The 15,614-nt window shown below is 40.1% G+C and overlaps 1 protein-coding gene across 1 annotated transcript in view; it reads right to left on the bottom strand.

Moving 5' to 3' along the window:
- Nucleotides 1-15,614, bottom strand: part of LOC135086997 (protein furry-like) — a 223,151-nt gene that overhangs the window by 180,582 nt on the left and 26,955 nt on the right. Inside the window, exons 23-26 of the mRNA XM_063981854.1 lie at nucleotides 15,021-15,184; nucleotides 13,847-14,007; nucleotides 13,052-13,162; nucleotides 12,076-12,230 (exon numbers count right to left, since the gene is read on the bottom strand). Coding sequence (XP_063837924.1) covers nucleotides 12,076-12,230; nucleotides 13,052-13,162; nucleotides 13,847-14,007; nucleotides 15,021-15,184 — 591 coding nt within the window. The remainder of the gene's footprint in view (nucleotides 1-12,075; nucleotides 12,231-13,051; nucleotides 13,163-13,846; nucleotides 14,008-15,020; nucleotides 15,185-15,614) is intronic.

Genomic DNA, 15,614 nt, shown 5'->3' with positions numbered 1-15,614 from the left:
TACACAATTACACTATAAAACACGAGCTCAACTTTCGGTCTGAGAGACCGTGCGCGGGTATATGTGTAATGCTTTTTGGCGCGGGTATACGAGGGTTAAATAATATGAATGTTGTCAAGATAGCCTACAGGTGTAATCCGGAAAATAACTGAGATTTTTAGTGCTCTGTTTCATATCACACTCACTCATCAAGAGATTATATCATTGGTTAATACAATTTTGTTTAGAAAATCATCCGAAGAGTAGGTATATTAAATCTGCTTTAATGATCAGAAAATACCAAAGCGAAGTTTTTTTAATTAGTTATACGGAACATACTTAGGTATAATAAAATTTCAATTATATTTTAATGCCACTGATCCCGTGCCGTTCATTAAAACAACAACACTCTGTATGTAGTGAATTTATCTAGGATTGTAATTGGGTTTGCAGAATCCGTAAGTAAGTATACTTATTTTTATTTTCCCTATGGATTTTCCTTTGAATCGGAAACTAAATAGAGCAGAAGATCAGGGGAATAGGCAGATTCGTGAAGCAAATAAACCAACATGAAAAAATAAATATCGCATTAGAAATCCCTTTCGAAGTACGATGTAGCGAAATCCTTTTTCGTACATAATTATAGCACATATCAATAGGTTTCCTACATAGTACTACATAGTTTCTGACATCATGTAGTGTCTATTCGCAATTGCTTATTTTGTACAATCAAAAGAATCTATCAACACATAAAATGTTTTGATCTCTTGATAGATATCTTCCGCTGTAATGTTCGTAACGTAATGCATGAGTTTCAGCGGGCGTCGCGTCGCGGCAAACGTTTTCGCCACATCCAAGATGGAATCAGTTCACGCTACGTAATGAACGCCATTGTTTTTGCAGGCGGCGGTTTGTCGAGTGTCGGCACGAAACATTGGTCACTAGCGAACAATCGTCAATCTTGTATGTAAAGTCGGTTGTATTTCTGCAGCCGCAGGTCGTGTCGCAGTTGTGGACGATGAATACTAAACAAGGACTGCTTTTCGTCGCAGACAAGCAGTAGTACGACAAGCTTGGAATGAGAATTGTTGTCTTGATGCCCAAGTTCCGAAACAGACAATTGGTTAAACTTAAGTTGCATTCCAGGTCAATTTCTAATACAATGTTGAAGGACTCTAGAAGATTACGAATATATTTTTGATTCCATTAAATTGCATGATTGCAGACTGCAGTCATATTAGTAAATGGGCTGTTGTTAAAATATATTTCTCGTTATTTTTAATCCGTGCATCCATTAAGCATCAACGCGCCATGGCGCTCAGTATGTTGAACCCGCACGGCTTTTAACTGTAACTTCACACCTTTACCGCAGCCGGCCTACCACCCGGCCCAGCGCACACTGGATAATGGGCGCCAAACCACCGCCATGGCAACAAAATCGAACCTTATTCCGACCAGATAACGAGCATACAGAAGGAATCGAATGATATTAGCGAGATGAATTCGGAAATCACAGTGTACTTTGATAATTGGGATTGATTAAGGGCGGCGATATTCAGCGATATTACTGTCTGGGAATAGCGATTACTTACTCACATCCATTAGCCGCTGATGTAATGGATTATCGTGGCCGAGTCATTATCTAAGTAAGTATACCTATAGGTGAAGACAATATTTTGTAGAAGTACGAGTGACTTTGGTGATAATAATTCTACTGCTCTTCTCTTCTAGTTTTTATTTTCAAAAAAATTGGTCTTAATCAAGTATATTACTAACCTAGTCTTTCAACAAAGTTCCTCTGTCTGAAAGTAAAATAACAAAGAACTTGGTTTACGAATCAATCACAAAGAATTCGAGACATCACATAGTGCGGTCGTAATTATTATGTCACAATTGCATTAGTGTTTTGTACGTACTGTGAAACCACTTTTATCATCAAATTATTCGTATGGTCAATTCATTGGGTGGGTAACATTTCCCATATTTCCACATGTAACTAGCTCTTTGTCTGATCATTAGAGCTAGTGAGGCGTGTTACACGCGCCCGCGCGCTTAATGCATCAAACCCGTGCCGATTGTTTTGCAAATATTTTGATTAACGCGAGCTCCGGCCGAGGGCAGGTAAATTATCACAACAATATCAATAATTTTGACCACTGCCTAATTGGTATGCCGACCGCCGCGCCGCATCAAACGCGGCTTGCACACACTAATTGCAGATCAATAAAACTGCGTATTCAGTTACTTCCATGAAAAATACACGCGTTTGTAACTCTTAAATTGATGCAGGAGGACCCAATGTTGTCGGAGGGAAGTCTAATTAATCTAGTCATTGAAGGGTGGCCAGGGGGCGCCGATTGGGGTGGTGTAGGTTTTAATTATTAGGTATTATGCGGCCTCCGATAAATGCCCTCGCAACATTGAAGTAAAAATATTGCAGATATTCCATTATTGCATTCGAATTGCTTGAAGCGAATAAAGTGAAACTAAGGGGCTTACAGAGATACACATAACTAGTACGATTAATTCGTTTCAGCCAAATGACGTCCACTGCTGAAGAAATGCTTCCTCCAAGGATATCCATAACGACCGGTCCTGCGTTACCCGCATCAGGTTCTTTCCGCAAGTGCTATTCGCATAAGTAAACAGTTATGACTTCTAATAAATAATGTTCGCGCTCATTAAAGTACCTAATATTTGTCCTGCTCGCGTAGTATAACTTGTCTCGGACTTAACGATTGAATTGCAAACATTTTATAAACGTGGTAAGTTAACTTTGAAATTCGCCGGATATCTAATTCTAGTGTAAATCGTATACCTGTAATAATTCAATACCCCGCTGAAACCAAGCCAAAGCCAAACTACCGCGTGTGCGATCGGAATCTCATATTGCACCGTGTAACCGAGCCGCGAACAATGCGCCGGCCCCAGGCGGGGAAGCCCGCGGAACACCGGGAGGCTGCAATAGTATTCGACGGAAACACAATGCCGCGCCGAAAGGCGGATCTACGCACCGAGTTCATTACAGGCACATTAATTAATCCAAGCCCTACACAAATGGCACCACGCATCACATAACCTCATAATTGATTTCTGGAATTAAGAGCTGCCAGTTTTCCGTAGTAAAGCAAAATATTACAATGACTAAACTATAATTAATAATTGCCATACTAGAAAGTACCTTTTGCAAAACATTTATATTTACAATTTAAAACAAATTTATTTAGTAGTAAAGTCAACAATGAATATTTATGATTATAAAAATAAAATAAAAAATTGAGTGCCCCTGGTTTAGACTAAGAATATTCAAGTGACCTGGATGTTCACCCGGCTGGTAATTGCAAAACAAAACGGCAGAGCGGTTCACTCGAAGACCTACTTCGCCACTGCGAGTGGGAGTCCTCCCCCAACAAAAAGATATAGTTCACCATCAAGGCAATAACAAGACGAATATTAAATAAAAAGAATTCTTTCTCTATTCGTTTGCGGTCTCAAAGATAATGTATCAAAAATACACTGGAAAAGGCCATTGTGCGCGTCACACTCGCTCATTAAATAATTTATTACATTTTCTAAATATGTAGGTTACATTGGGCAACTAGACACATCACACTCACATTCATATCCACAACGCCTAAAATATAGATGTAGATTAAATTAAACGCTGAAACCTCATTTACAAAACGCTGCATGGTCGAGCACCATATCAAAGGGAATATTTGAAATTATGAAAACAGTGACCCCTAAAGCACAGAAGACACCGCGCTAAACTAACTTGGCTCTCCGTCTTTACACTGGGCTTCAAGCCGCGTACTAATAGACCTAGTCTTCGCACTAACTAACCGAACTATGAGTGAACTATGCTCCGCTGTCTAACTTGACTACAGTCGACGCCAAGAGAATCAGGTAGTAAGTTTTGTAAATAAGATATTAGGACCAGCTGCAAAGGAAGAAGCACACCAAATAAGCAATCACAAGGACAATTTAGAACAGCACACTTTACCCTACCAAAATTACTTTCACTAACCAAATAAATCCCAACATAAATAACAATGCATGACATAAGTGACATAAGAGTTTGTGAGCTTTACCATAACAAATAAGTAATGAAAGGCAAAGAAGAAAAGCAAATAAAGGAACGTAAGTCTACTTAAAAAGGGAAGTGTAAGCCAATTTGTTCGCAAGATGTTTGGATACGTAACAATTTTTTTTAGTAATTTGTATGCACAAATTACTAATAGTGCCGTTAGCCCCTCGTACTAAGCTAAAATTATGCTTGTGTTAACATACAAGTGGGCTCACCACAATAATCGAGCGGCGGCGGGATTCGATCCCGTGTTCCTCGGATTTCGAGCCGGCTAGTCCGAAACCTTCACCGTTCGGCTATGGTGGCTTCAAAAATAAAAATTTGTCGATGAATTTATTTGAATCTGTTTGCCATTTGCCTGATTCTTCCGGGGGCGAATACCGATACTTTGCTGATCATCATGATTGCACCATGATTATTCAGTTTATGAATCAATATTTTGGCACGTACGTTATCGTTTGAGGTTAGGCTAAGCTCATGATGTTGTGTCCTGAGCTTTAGTAATAATATTTTGCCGTTTGATTCAAAATACACTCGGTCGAAAATCAACGCAATTAGTTTGCGGTTTCGGACAAAAGCGCCTGATATTAAAGCAACTATGTTTAGTCGATTTGATATTTTATTTAGAGACATACCATACATACACGTGATGATTGTTTGGATAAAAATTCGCTCTATGCACGTGATGTTATTATTGGCACCTATTACTTAGCACATTATCAAAGATTAACTAATAGTTACTAACATTATGTAATGTAATAAGACTAGTTAAGTAGCTAAAGTAAGAGAAAAGTTTCCATCCTCCGAAGTCAGAGGACTTTTGTTTTACATTTGTCTGAACCCGCTACGCTTCGGAAACTTTGATACACGTCACGGCCTCCACAATACGCTATTATGTTTGCTTCCAGTTCAGTTGTTGTTGTTCATAAAGAAAGGGAAAACCCAATGTCACATTCCTTACAAAAATCTAGACAATATCTGTTATTAGATATGCAGCCTAAGTAAAGTAATAAAAATATCTACTATGTTTTACGATGAATTAAAAACAAATTGAAATTGTTGAATCTCTTTTCGTTTCAGTACTTGTAAATGTGGCGCAGACTGTACTTGTTCCCGAGGAGCGCAATGATGCTATGATATTAAGTACAACCCACGCTCGCGGAGTAGCAGCGAGGATACTTTGTCATAATTAAAACTTGTTGAACTTACAAATTTTAGCGGAGTAACAAATTGTTTTTGTTCAGCTTCCAAAATTTCAAAATTACAGACCCATTTGATTTTCTGAAATATACACAGCCTCTGAATCACTTAATTTGCTTCACAAAGAGTACTCCGACGGTCACTTTAGTTGCCGAATAAGTTTCCTTTTAAAAACAACATAATAATGAGCACGTGAATCCTTTGAGTATTTCATTAATTGCATTCTACTGCGTATCAAACGAAACTTAAACGATTTTGCGCATGTTTTCGACATCTGTGAACATATCGGCAAGGGTGTAAATGAAATTAAGTCGGTTTTGGTGAAACTAAATGAAGTTTGTATAGTATTAATTCGTAATGAACTTAGTTTCACCCAGTATTTTGTTGTTATTTGCAAATGCTTTTAGTTCTTTTCATAGGTTGGCCAGCCACGGCGCAGTTTGCTCAGATAAATGTCGCCTGAAAGTAACTGTATTGAGTGTTTGCGCCCACAACGCGAATCCCATTTGATCAAAGTACGGCCATGTAATATACTTTACAAATAGAGCAACAAAAAGAAAAAGACTCACGATGCGTTATTTGAGATTTAGAGTCACCTTTTCAATAATATTTTATTTAAGTAAAAAGCGTATTCAATTGAAATAGAAGTAAAAGGCGTTTTTAATCTTTATTACAGATAAGCTAAAGTACTTTTTGAAAAAGTTTTCCAGTTACCTTTCTCAGTGCGAAGCTGATTTCTGAAACCTTACTTTGAAATATAAATTTAGTTATTTAGTGAGGTGACAACAAAACCTGGTGTATTATCCTCCGGCTTTGTTTGCCGGGATAAACGGTGGGCTGTGCTAACAGAGGGCGGGCATTACAGCACTAATATCCGCGGCGCAGCGGTAATAAACAAACAGCGGGCAGATGAGCAGCGCCGGAGCCGACGTTAGCCGCGTTTAGCATATAATGCGCCCGCCTTGCGGCGAGGCACGCTCGTGATTCGGTTCCCAATAGCGCGGTGTATCACTATTTACGAGTAGATTATTGACGAAGACTGATTTCGGTGGTAATACGATCTGGCTAGTATTGTTTTATCAAAAGGGTACGTTGGGTCAACATGTACGTGATTACCACGTTATCTATCTACGAGTACATTCATGTTACGATTTTACCTGTGGTAACATGTCGCGTCGTACGCTTATTTAGTTAATAAGCTAGAGAGATGAACTTTGAGTTGGAGCTACTTGGTTCGATTCCTAGATGACACACAGCGGAACATTGTTTGGTATACTTGTTCCCAATACGGAATATTGCAGGCTTGGCAGGGGCCGCTAAGCCCGCAATCGAATCTGGTTGAGCCATGTTAGACGGCTTGTGACAGCTCATGAATTCTGCCATCGGGGTTGTGATCTCAGTTGTTGCCCATATTACCTACAGATGAAGAATATCGGCATCCAAATAAAAATCTGATTGAGGAAATCACGTTTTTACCGCATTCGTTACATAAGCTATACTTAAATGCATAGTAAGTAATTCTCGTTTTAACACTGACAACAGCACTGCAAGTAAAACTTAATAAGACGTTAAGAAACCGTCTGATACGTACAGCCATGTACAGCTCAATTATAACTTTAACTTGTTAAAAGTTGTCTAACTTCAATACTTAAAGCTCTAATGAGGATGGATTGTATGTAATAGATATTCAGGTTAGAAAAAAATAATAATTGCTTTTTAAATTCAACTTACATTAATCACTAATTAAGGCTTGGCCAAAGTTATGGATACAAATAAATACAGATAGAACTAATACCAAAACATAATGCATAGAAATCTAATTCAATAAATCTGTGCGTACGAACCTAATCAATCAAAATAATATGGCCTGAAAGCCAGAGCGTATTTTAGCGGCAGATTGTTCGCGTCGGCTCGGACAGGAGGCAACGATGGCTCATCAAATACACTCGGTGTCAAATAATTAGCACCTGCCGCGACAATTACTTTTAAGATTTTCTAACACAAGCATGGTTCTCCATAAATATTGGTGTTATTTGAAAGCCCAATAAATAAACTTAAAGAAAAATACTTTTAATTTCTTAATAAACGATTAACCTGTACCATAAATGTGTTAATTGAACTAATAAGTACTTTACATATAATTTGTTAAAAGAAAAATAAGATTGCTCTAAACTGGTAGCTTATTAGCACCGAGTACCTAAAATCAGGTTTAATACAGATTCCCTTTTTTATCATGATGAACATCATCGTTTTATAAAATCACCAATAATATTGTGTAACTTTAGTTGTAATGACGTGGGTGCGGGGGCGGCATGCAGCGGCGCCGTTGATCCCGCTGACGTTGCCACGAATTAGTCACCCAGGCTTACTGTGGTCTATGACTGCCCAATAGTATCTACTGCCGACGCGAAAACAGGCTCGCAACAATACGTGCAGTCCTAGACACATCACCACTCATTTATAGATTTAATTAGATAAGTTACAATAACTATACACAAGTTGCTAAAGTTTACCTTGACTTCTTACATGAATGTCTTTATTATACGAGTAGTAATGTGTAATGTGATCCTGTTATTTAATTTTCGCGTAAAAATTATCTAACTTTACAATTAAAATCAACGCTAACTAACCTCGATTTTAATCAAAAAAACTTTTGTATAAAATACCTACTTTGTAAATGTTTTCTTTCCTTCATAAATGTCTAACTGCTAGCCCCGCTAATTACGTACTTACAAAGTAATTAACGCGCCGGGAACACTAAGTGAGCTAACAAGAAGTCGGTTTGTACCGCGGCGTGAGTTACGAACTTTCAGGGCACGACGTGACGAGTCTCCGTGAAAACCACGCGACGAAGCCGTTAGGCTACGAGCACACGAGCGCGTGGTGTTTATCATAAAACTACGGCATATCATGGCGTGTCAGATAACAACTGGACCTTTATTATCCTATTATCGTATCTGAGAATAGATAAAAAAAGAAATACCTTTTGAAAAAGATTAAGATTGAAATATAATTATCCTTAATCTTAGCAGCGAACAAATAATAAAATAAGGAAGACCTATTTATAAGTCACGTGGGTTGTGATTTTGTGCGAGCGTGTAGGTGGCGTATTAAAATGATGAAAATAACAATCAGTAAAAAATAAGGATTATGAAGTAATCAATAATAATCTGAAGACAGCTAAGTTGCATAGATATGTTTGGCTATACGAATAACAGAAGCTACAATGTTATGGTGCGTCCAGACTGGGCGAACGGGCCCGCGCGGCCTGCTGGTCATCCTGCTCACCCTGCTCTTGAGTGAGCAGGATGTTGAGTTTGCCGCGCGAGCCTGTGCGCCCAGTCTGGACGCACCATAAGAGTAAAGTACGAATTTACGAAAAGAAAAAGCGGCCTAATGGAACTTACAAGAACCTTTCAATATAAATCGATAGAACCCCAAACAGCCACAGTACGGTATGATGTACGTAAAAGTCACACACGTCACTTACCACCATTTATTTGTTACTAAAGAAACAACAAGCCAATAAAAGAAATCTCGTATCATAAGTTACCAAACAAGACCGTGTCGTTATCTTTAAATCAATACAAGAACAACGAGAAACTTTATTGGTTCGAACAAATCGTCCAGTGTAACGACACTTAATGCTCCAAGCTCCACCGCCAAATCGCTCTAATAATAATACAAATTACTTAATAAAACAATTAGTATCAAAAAGTACCAAATCTTACTTCGAGTCAACCGTAGCGATCTAAACCAGATATTTTCTAATTGGATTTACTTTCGAGGCGAAATGTTCTTTTGAAAATAAGTTAGTTGCCAACAAAGCGAATACATCCTAAACTAATCCTATTATTAAAATAAGAAAGTTTGTGAGGATGAACGGATATAACTGAGTTACTTAATCGAAAATTCATATACTTACCTAGAGATAGTTTTTAACCCTGTTTTTTTTTTAGGGTTTCCCTACGCGGTTAAGACAGTCACAGTACTCACAGTCTGAGGGCAAAGCCGCGGGCAAAACTAGTACTTAGTAACATCTAAATCAGTGTGGTATGGTTTTAAATCTCTCGCATAATCTTAATGGGAAGTATTACTAGGAGCAATTTATGGTTGCCGGACTAGGTCCCCGGATTTATCATCCTCGCGGGTGGCGTTAGCGAAAGTCGGGCCATTAGCAAGATGCATTGGCCCCCTAACTAGCCCGCGTCCGATGTTTTTTGCGGAAAAATTTCCAGGCAAAGCTGGTCTGGGTAACGATCGCTAATTTGTTTGCTGGACGTCATGTCATTAAAGTACACCTACAATCTACATGATATGAATAAAGAAAAGTTTGTGCGAAATTGTACATCAATTGAATCACCGAAAAACATGACGTGTCTTATTAAGAAAAAATAAGATATGGACAAGAAATTATATCGTTTTATAAAATCCAATTATTATTGGAATCAGAAAAGGCTTCACTATGGACACCCGCTACGCAGCTACGTAAAATGTGCATGGCAGTCGCTGCTCATTTTAAGACTAGCAGCGCCATCTTTCAACAGGTAGTTTCCAATGGAAAAGCAGACTGTCACGTGCTCGTGTTATGACGTGTTGTTGCCAATAGAACAAAATCCTATCGAAACAAAGTTTCGTCAAAGTACAACAGATGGCTCTGTTCCTCAAGTATTGGGCAACAAATCCCCTATTAATTTTGATGTTCAACGTTAAACAATAAGTTAATTGTATAATTTAACGTTAATAGATTTGAATAATGACATAGTATTTCCCATTAGCAAATAACCCTACTGCGATGAACAATCTGCCGCAGGTCGTGGCTAAATTCGTTAGTTTGACCAGTACCTCTAGTAGGAAAAACTTTCGAGTTCGTTTCGTTGCGTATTCAAAGTGTCATCGAAAAATTTTGTATGAAAAATTAAACAGCGCCCCCTAGGGCGGCTATAATATAGGGGGCGCTGTTTAATTTTTCATACAAAATTTTTCGATGACACTTTGAATACGCAACGAAACGAACTCGAAAGTTTTTCCTACTAGAGGTACAGGCCTGTTCATCTCCGCGAGTTTACATCGAAAACAAAACACGCACGATTGCCCCCTACAAGAGTACTATTCGACAAGGCCTCACATACGAGCGAACATTGACTCACGCACGCGTATTCTTGTGTATGAAGGAAAAAAATAAAGAAAATGGTGTACTAAATACTGTGCAGTATTTAACTGCCTAAATAATAATAAAAACACAGAATGTACTTTTTTAAGTTGCCTGAAGACACTGAGAGGTAAATAAGTAGTTAATATTATTCATGATAATTCATGCTAAATCATGTATTTCCTCCGCCATTTTCTGCAGATTGGCACCTCACGTCACATCATTTTACCGAAGTCAGCCCTATAGCTTCGGCGCAGTACCGATCACTGACGTTTGTCAACAAAACTTCTGACAAACTTGCTTGACTCTTGAGACAAGCTAAATTACACCATATTGTTAATGACATTGAGCATACATTTTTTTAAATACCTTCGCGAAGTAAAACTTCTGTACGTAGTACTTATTATTATTCTGTGGTTTGACTATAATTGAATGCATCAGAGGCCTCGTTGGCGCGCCGGGACACGCGCTCGCTGCTGACAATTGAATCACCACCCGCCCAGACATAGCGTGTAGCGGAGGTGATTAGGCACTGGTTATGATAGTTACCACCGTGTGCACTTAAGCGAAGGGATAGTACAAAATTGATATTTGTATGTGCACCAAACAGACACTTGATCGTGTACGTTCTATATAAAAAAATCGTGATTTTACAAGCTTACTTCAAGTATAGAACTGTTAGGGGTAACTCTGCTAAGTGGGGCTAGTTGGACCTTAAGCGGTTCGGAGGAGCGAAGTGGCCAAGCAAAAAGATCATATTGTCAGATGTTATCAAGCCGCATTGAATGGCAACCTCATCTATACAAACTTATAGTTTATCAAATGTAATATTAGCGTATTATTTCATTTATCTTAAACATGGCCAGTTTGGCCAGCTAAGAACTTTATCGTGTTCATTAAGCAGGCAATGATGAGATAGTGAACTTTTAACGGCTCTGATAAATAAAATTTCAGTCGCTGTCACATGCGCGTGACGGCTGAGCTCATAGCCAGTTATGGGAGTCCTTAATTGAATTATAGTGCAACATGGGACGGCTCTTTCGGACCCCTGCTAGTGTTTAATGAGATAAACTGAGGCGTTAAAAGATTTGGGGGCCAGTGCGCTAGCCAATTGCATTTTCACGGCTGATTGAAATATTCAATTAATTGTGATGGAACATCGAACGGCACTATCTGTAAAAATATCCCCCCCCCCCCTCCCCCCTTTCCCCCATAGGGTAACGAGATCTCAACAACGGTTGGAGCTTAAATAGATTTGGAGCCTATGGGCTGGCCAAATGCATTTCCAATGAAATGACGAATGAAAAATCTAATTATTCGGACGATAGTCGCGAGCGGGGGCATCCAACTATAGTTCGATGGACTTGCGCAATATATGGGAAGCGTCATGACGAATCAGCGTTTTACATCCGTTAAAAAAATACAAAAAAAGTTCAGCAGTCCAGAAATTTCAGATCTTTTGAACCTCAATTTGCACAATAGACAATCGTCACTATCCAGCAGCATTATGTCTATAGCTAAAAGTTCAAGCACTAGACCTACGTCATAATTGGCGAAGGGTTATCTCGAAGAGACCGCTGTCTGTCTTGCTTCCATCCAGAAGTTTGCTGACAACTGCCTTGCTGAAAGGAGACTACAAAAGATAAGTCCCACTAACCTCGCACTGAATATGGTGGCCAGCGCCATGAAGCAGCCGTCGGCCACGCGTGGTGGGCCCGTGAAGCACTTGTCCACAGTCCAGTCCAGCAATGGGCCGATGTCGGGGTTGCAGTCCAAGAGGAGCACTATGGTCTGCCGGGCCAGCTCGTATATCTGAAGCAAATGTACTTGGTTAACTAATCATCGAGTTCTGTTCGAATACCACCTAATAATGGAAATAATTATTTTCTGTCACACATCAAGGCAGTATTCCAAGTTCAGAAAAAACAGTTTATCAAAATATTGGTCTTTTAAAAGTCAAGGAAAATTAATTCGAGATGAGGTTTAACGAGCCCGGAAGGCATGTTGGTCGTCTTTAGCACACAAGGCACCGATCACTTTTAGGTTTTTAGTAAGTTCGAGGCTCACATAACACCTCGGCGGCAAGTATTCAAGCCATTTGCTTAGATCGTCGGTTAAAAAGAAGAAATATGTGAAATCAAATCTCTGGGGAAGTGTAAACCAAACCCTGCATTTGATTCTGGTTAATCAGAGATGGACGTATTTCTGTGATGCAGACTAAATGTCCTGAAATGTAATTTTTATGTTGTCTCCTGAACTCGTTTACTGTTTATAGTAAACTAGCGGCCGCCCGCGACTTCGTACGCGTGGACCTCGTTTTACCCCCGTTAAATATCATGTTGATAGATGGCGTTTCACGGCATGAATATTTACGAATGTCAAAAACAGTAGTTTGTCCACCGCTGTAGATTTTAACCAATGACGATAGAAGGCGCTTTTTAGACGTCTTATTTTTTAATTGAAATTTATTTGTCAAATATCGTCATTAATTATAGCCTATGTGTTATTATATTGAGTTATAAACAATAATACTGTAAAGTTTCAACAAAATCCGTTCAATAGTTTTTGCGTGAAAGAGTAACAAACATCCAGACATCCAAAATTTCGCCTTTATAATAATTAGGATCACAAACCTTGTCGTTGGTCGAGGACAACATCTCGCTGAGCCAGGGATACAGCGAGCCGTCCTCGGCCAGCGCAGACGGCGCAAAGCAGGGCCCGCAACACACCAGCGCGCTCATGGCCTATGGGAGAAGACTTCATTAAAATACACATAATATAATATAGCATTTAATGGCAAATGAGATAATGAAAGCATGTGCTTGTTTAGAAGACGTCTATCTCTTCTGCTGTTGATTTTTATTAGACAGGAGGAGATAAAAAGTAAGAGATTTCCGCCGTCCATAGACATCTGCAACCAAGTGCGTTATCAGCCTATGAGATGTAAACATGCTCTTTTTTAAAAAGTTGGTGCGTCGTATCGGTCTGGAAATACCGTAGGCGACAGTCCATTCTACAATGCTATTTCTAATCAAGGCGTTGGGGAGAATGGTCGCTGTTATATGACTCGACTGCGTCAATAGTAAGGGGGGGGGACAACTCTCCATACGATCTCCCGCCATCTCTACCTGTTAGCAGCCTGTCTGACGCAGTCACACATAAGAGTTTCCTACACGCTAACGAGAAATTGTTCGTTCGTTCGTTCGTTTCAGCCAAATGACGTCCACTGCTGGACAAAGACCTCCCCCAAGCTTTTCCACAATAAAAGGTCCTGCGCTGCCCGCATCCAGGCTCTTCCTTATCGCCGGTCCACCTAGTAGGCCTGCCCACGCTACGCCAACTTTTCTGCTCCAACGGCCGTCGTATCTACGAGATACATGCCCCGCCGTATGAGAAATATAGTTATGTAAAGTAGTATCAAGTGTTACCCGTAACGCCGCCAAATGTAGGCGCTCGTCGGCATCCTGTGGCGGCGGCGGCGGCGGCACGAGCGAGCCGAGGTGCCGCGCCGACGGCCCGCACCAGCCCGAGAACAGGCTGAACAGGCTGCGGAGAAGCTCCTTCTTCATCAGCGACCCGTACATCTCCACTGGAAGGCGGACAAACACGTTGTAGATCATTTTGGTCGAGGGAAGCGCGGGGTGCGGGGAGTTTGATCCGAGCAATCAGTACAACAGTAATGACGCATCCATGAGTGCACATGCACTCTACAATAACAGAGTAAATACAAATGAGTAGATGATCTTCATAGAAACGCCCGAGCGCGGTTTGTATGTGAGCGCGCCAATACGTATTCGAAAATTTAGCGTTGATTAGCGGTGAGTTGCCCCGAATTTTGTCAGTGGGTGCGTGCGCGCCGCATACGTATTGAAGATGACCTACTCATTTGTATTTACTCTGACAATAATGACGCTCGGATCAAACTCCCCGCACCCCGCGCTTCCTTCAACCAAATAGTGGTGGGGCGCGTCTTCGTGGATGAAACGATCTATAGCTATATTTGCTAACCAGCGAATGGCACATTTACGGACGAATGGAGGGACAGTTACCATACGTTCTGTTCTTTCTACTGGGCTGGGACACCAAGGAATCTCAATAGATATAGTTACTCTAAAGTCGTACTTAGCCACTGGACACCAAAGTAAATGATAAGGTACAGTTGCTGTTCCTAAGAGATCCGTATATTTTCCGGGTACTTACGAAGAAAACCCTTGTTGAGATCAATGAAGCACTTATCGAAATAAATCAGCTTTGCCTAAGTATCTGGCTATAGTTGCTGCGTTTGGAGTTTATTTGTACTTTTTTCTTACTAATATTAATTGTACATGATCGCTTCGTTTATCTGTAAACAAACTTTTGAAAATAATGACTAGATTTCGAGTTTAGAGCACATTATTAAAAAAAATCCGAACATAAAATTTTTTTTTTATATTTTTTAGGGATGGTACATTAGTAGAGCTACCTCCTCTATCAGTTTGATTCACCCATTTTGGGACACCCTGTATAACGGTATGTGAAAGAAAAACATTTTTCTCTCTGCTGTGACATGTTACTTAGATACTCAAATATACATTATGAGATGGCAAAAAGTGAATAACTTACGAGGGAAGCTCTTGATGAGCTCTGTGACGAAGTCGGCGAAGGTGAGTCGTTGCTCCCTGGCAGCCGGGGCGTCTTTCTCGGCCTCGACCTCCAAGCATTGCCGCACTCCGTCCAGATACTCGGTGAGGGTCGGGTGCAGGCTGCCGCCTTCGAGCGCGAACGGGCTGCAACAAATGTGGAGATGTCATATTAATCATTAAAAAAAATCATTAGGCCAAGAGCTTTCTCATCTATACTCGCTTTCACGCCTAAACCACTGAATCGATTTTGATGAAATTAAGCATAGAGATAGAGTCCTGAGAAAGGACATAGGATAGTTTTTATCTCGGTTTTTGGGACGCGCGCGATAAAGTTTTTCTGTGACAGACAAAATTCCACGCGGGCGAAGCCGCAGGCGGAAAGCTAGTTGTGAATAAAAAAACAAAAACATGTCAGTGTCCCACTCAGTCCCACTTCGAACGTGAGAAACGGGGCGAGCGAAAGCCTATTCGTATAGACCAGATGAAACACTTACATCCGAGGTGCCACACACCCTATAAAAATATCCAAAACTTCGACAATATTATGTCCCATCTCATTTTTGCTTCCAACAAA

The sequence above is a fragment of the Ostrinia nubilalis genome, chromosome Z (genome assembly GCF_963855985.1).
Source record: "Ostrinia nubilalis chromosome Z, ilOstNubi1.1, whole genome shotgun sequence".
In the NCBI taxonomy this organism is placed as follows: Eukaryota; Metazoa; Arthropoda; class Insecta; order Lepidoptera; family Crambidae; genus Ostrinia; species Ostrinia nubilalis.
Note: the sequence above shows the minus strand (reverse complement) of the source record. Positions and strands in the feature narration are given on the sequence as shown.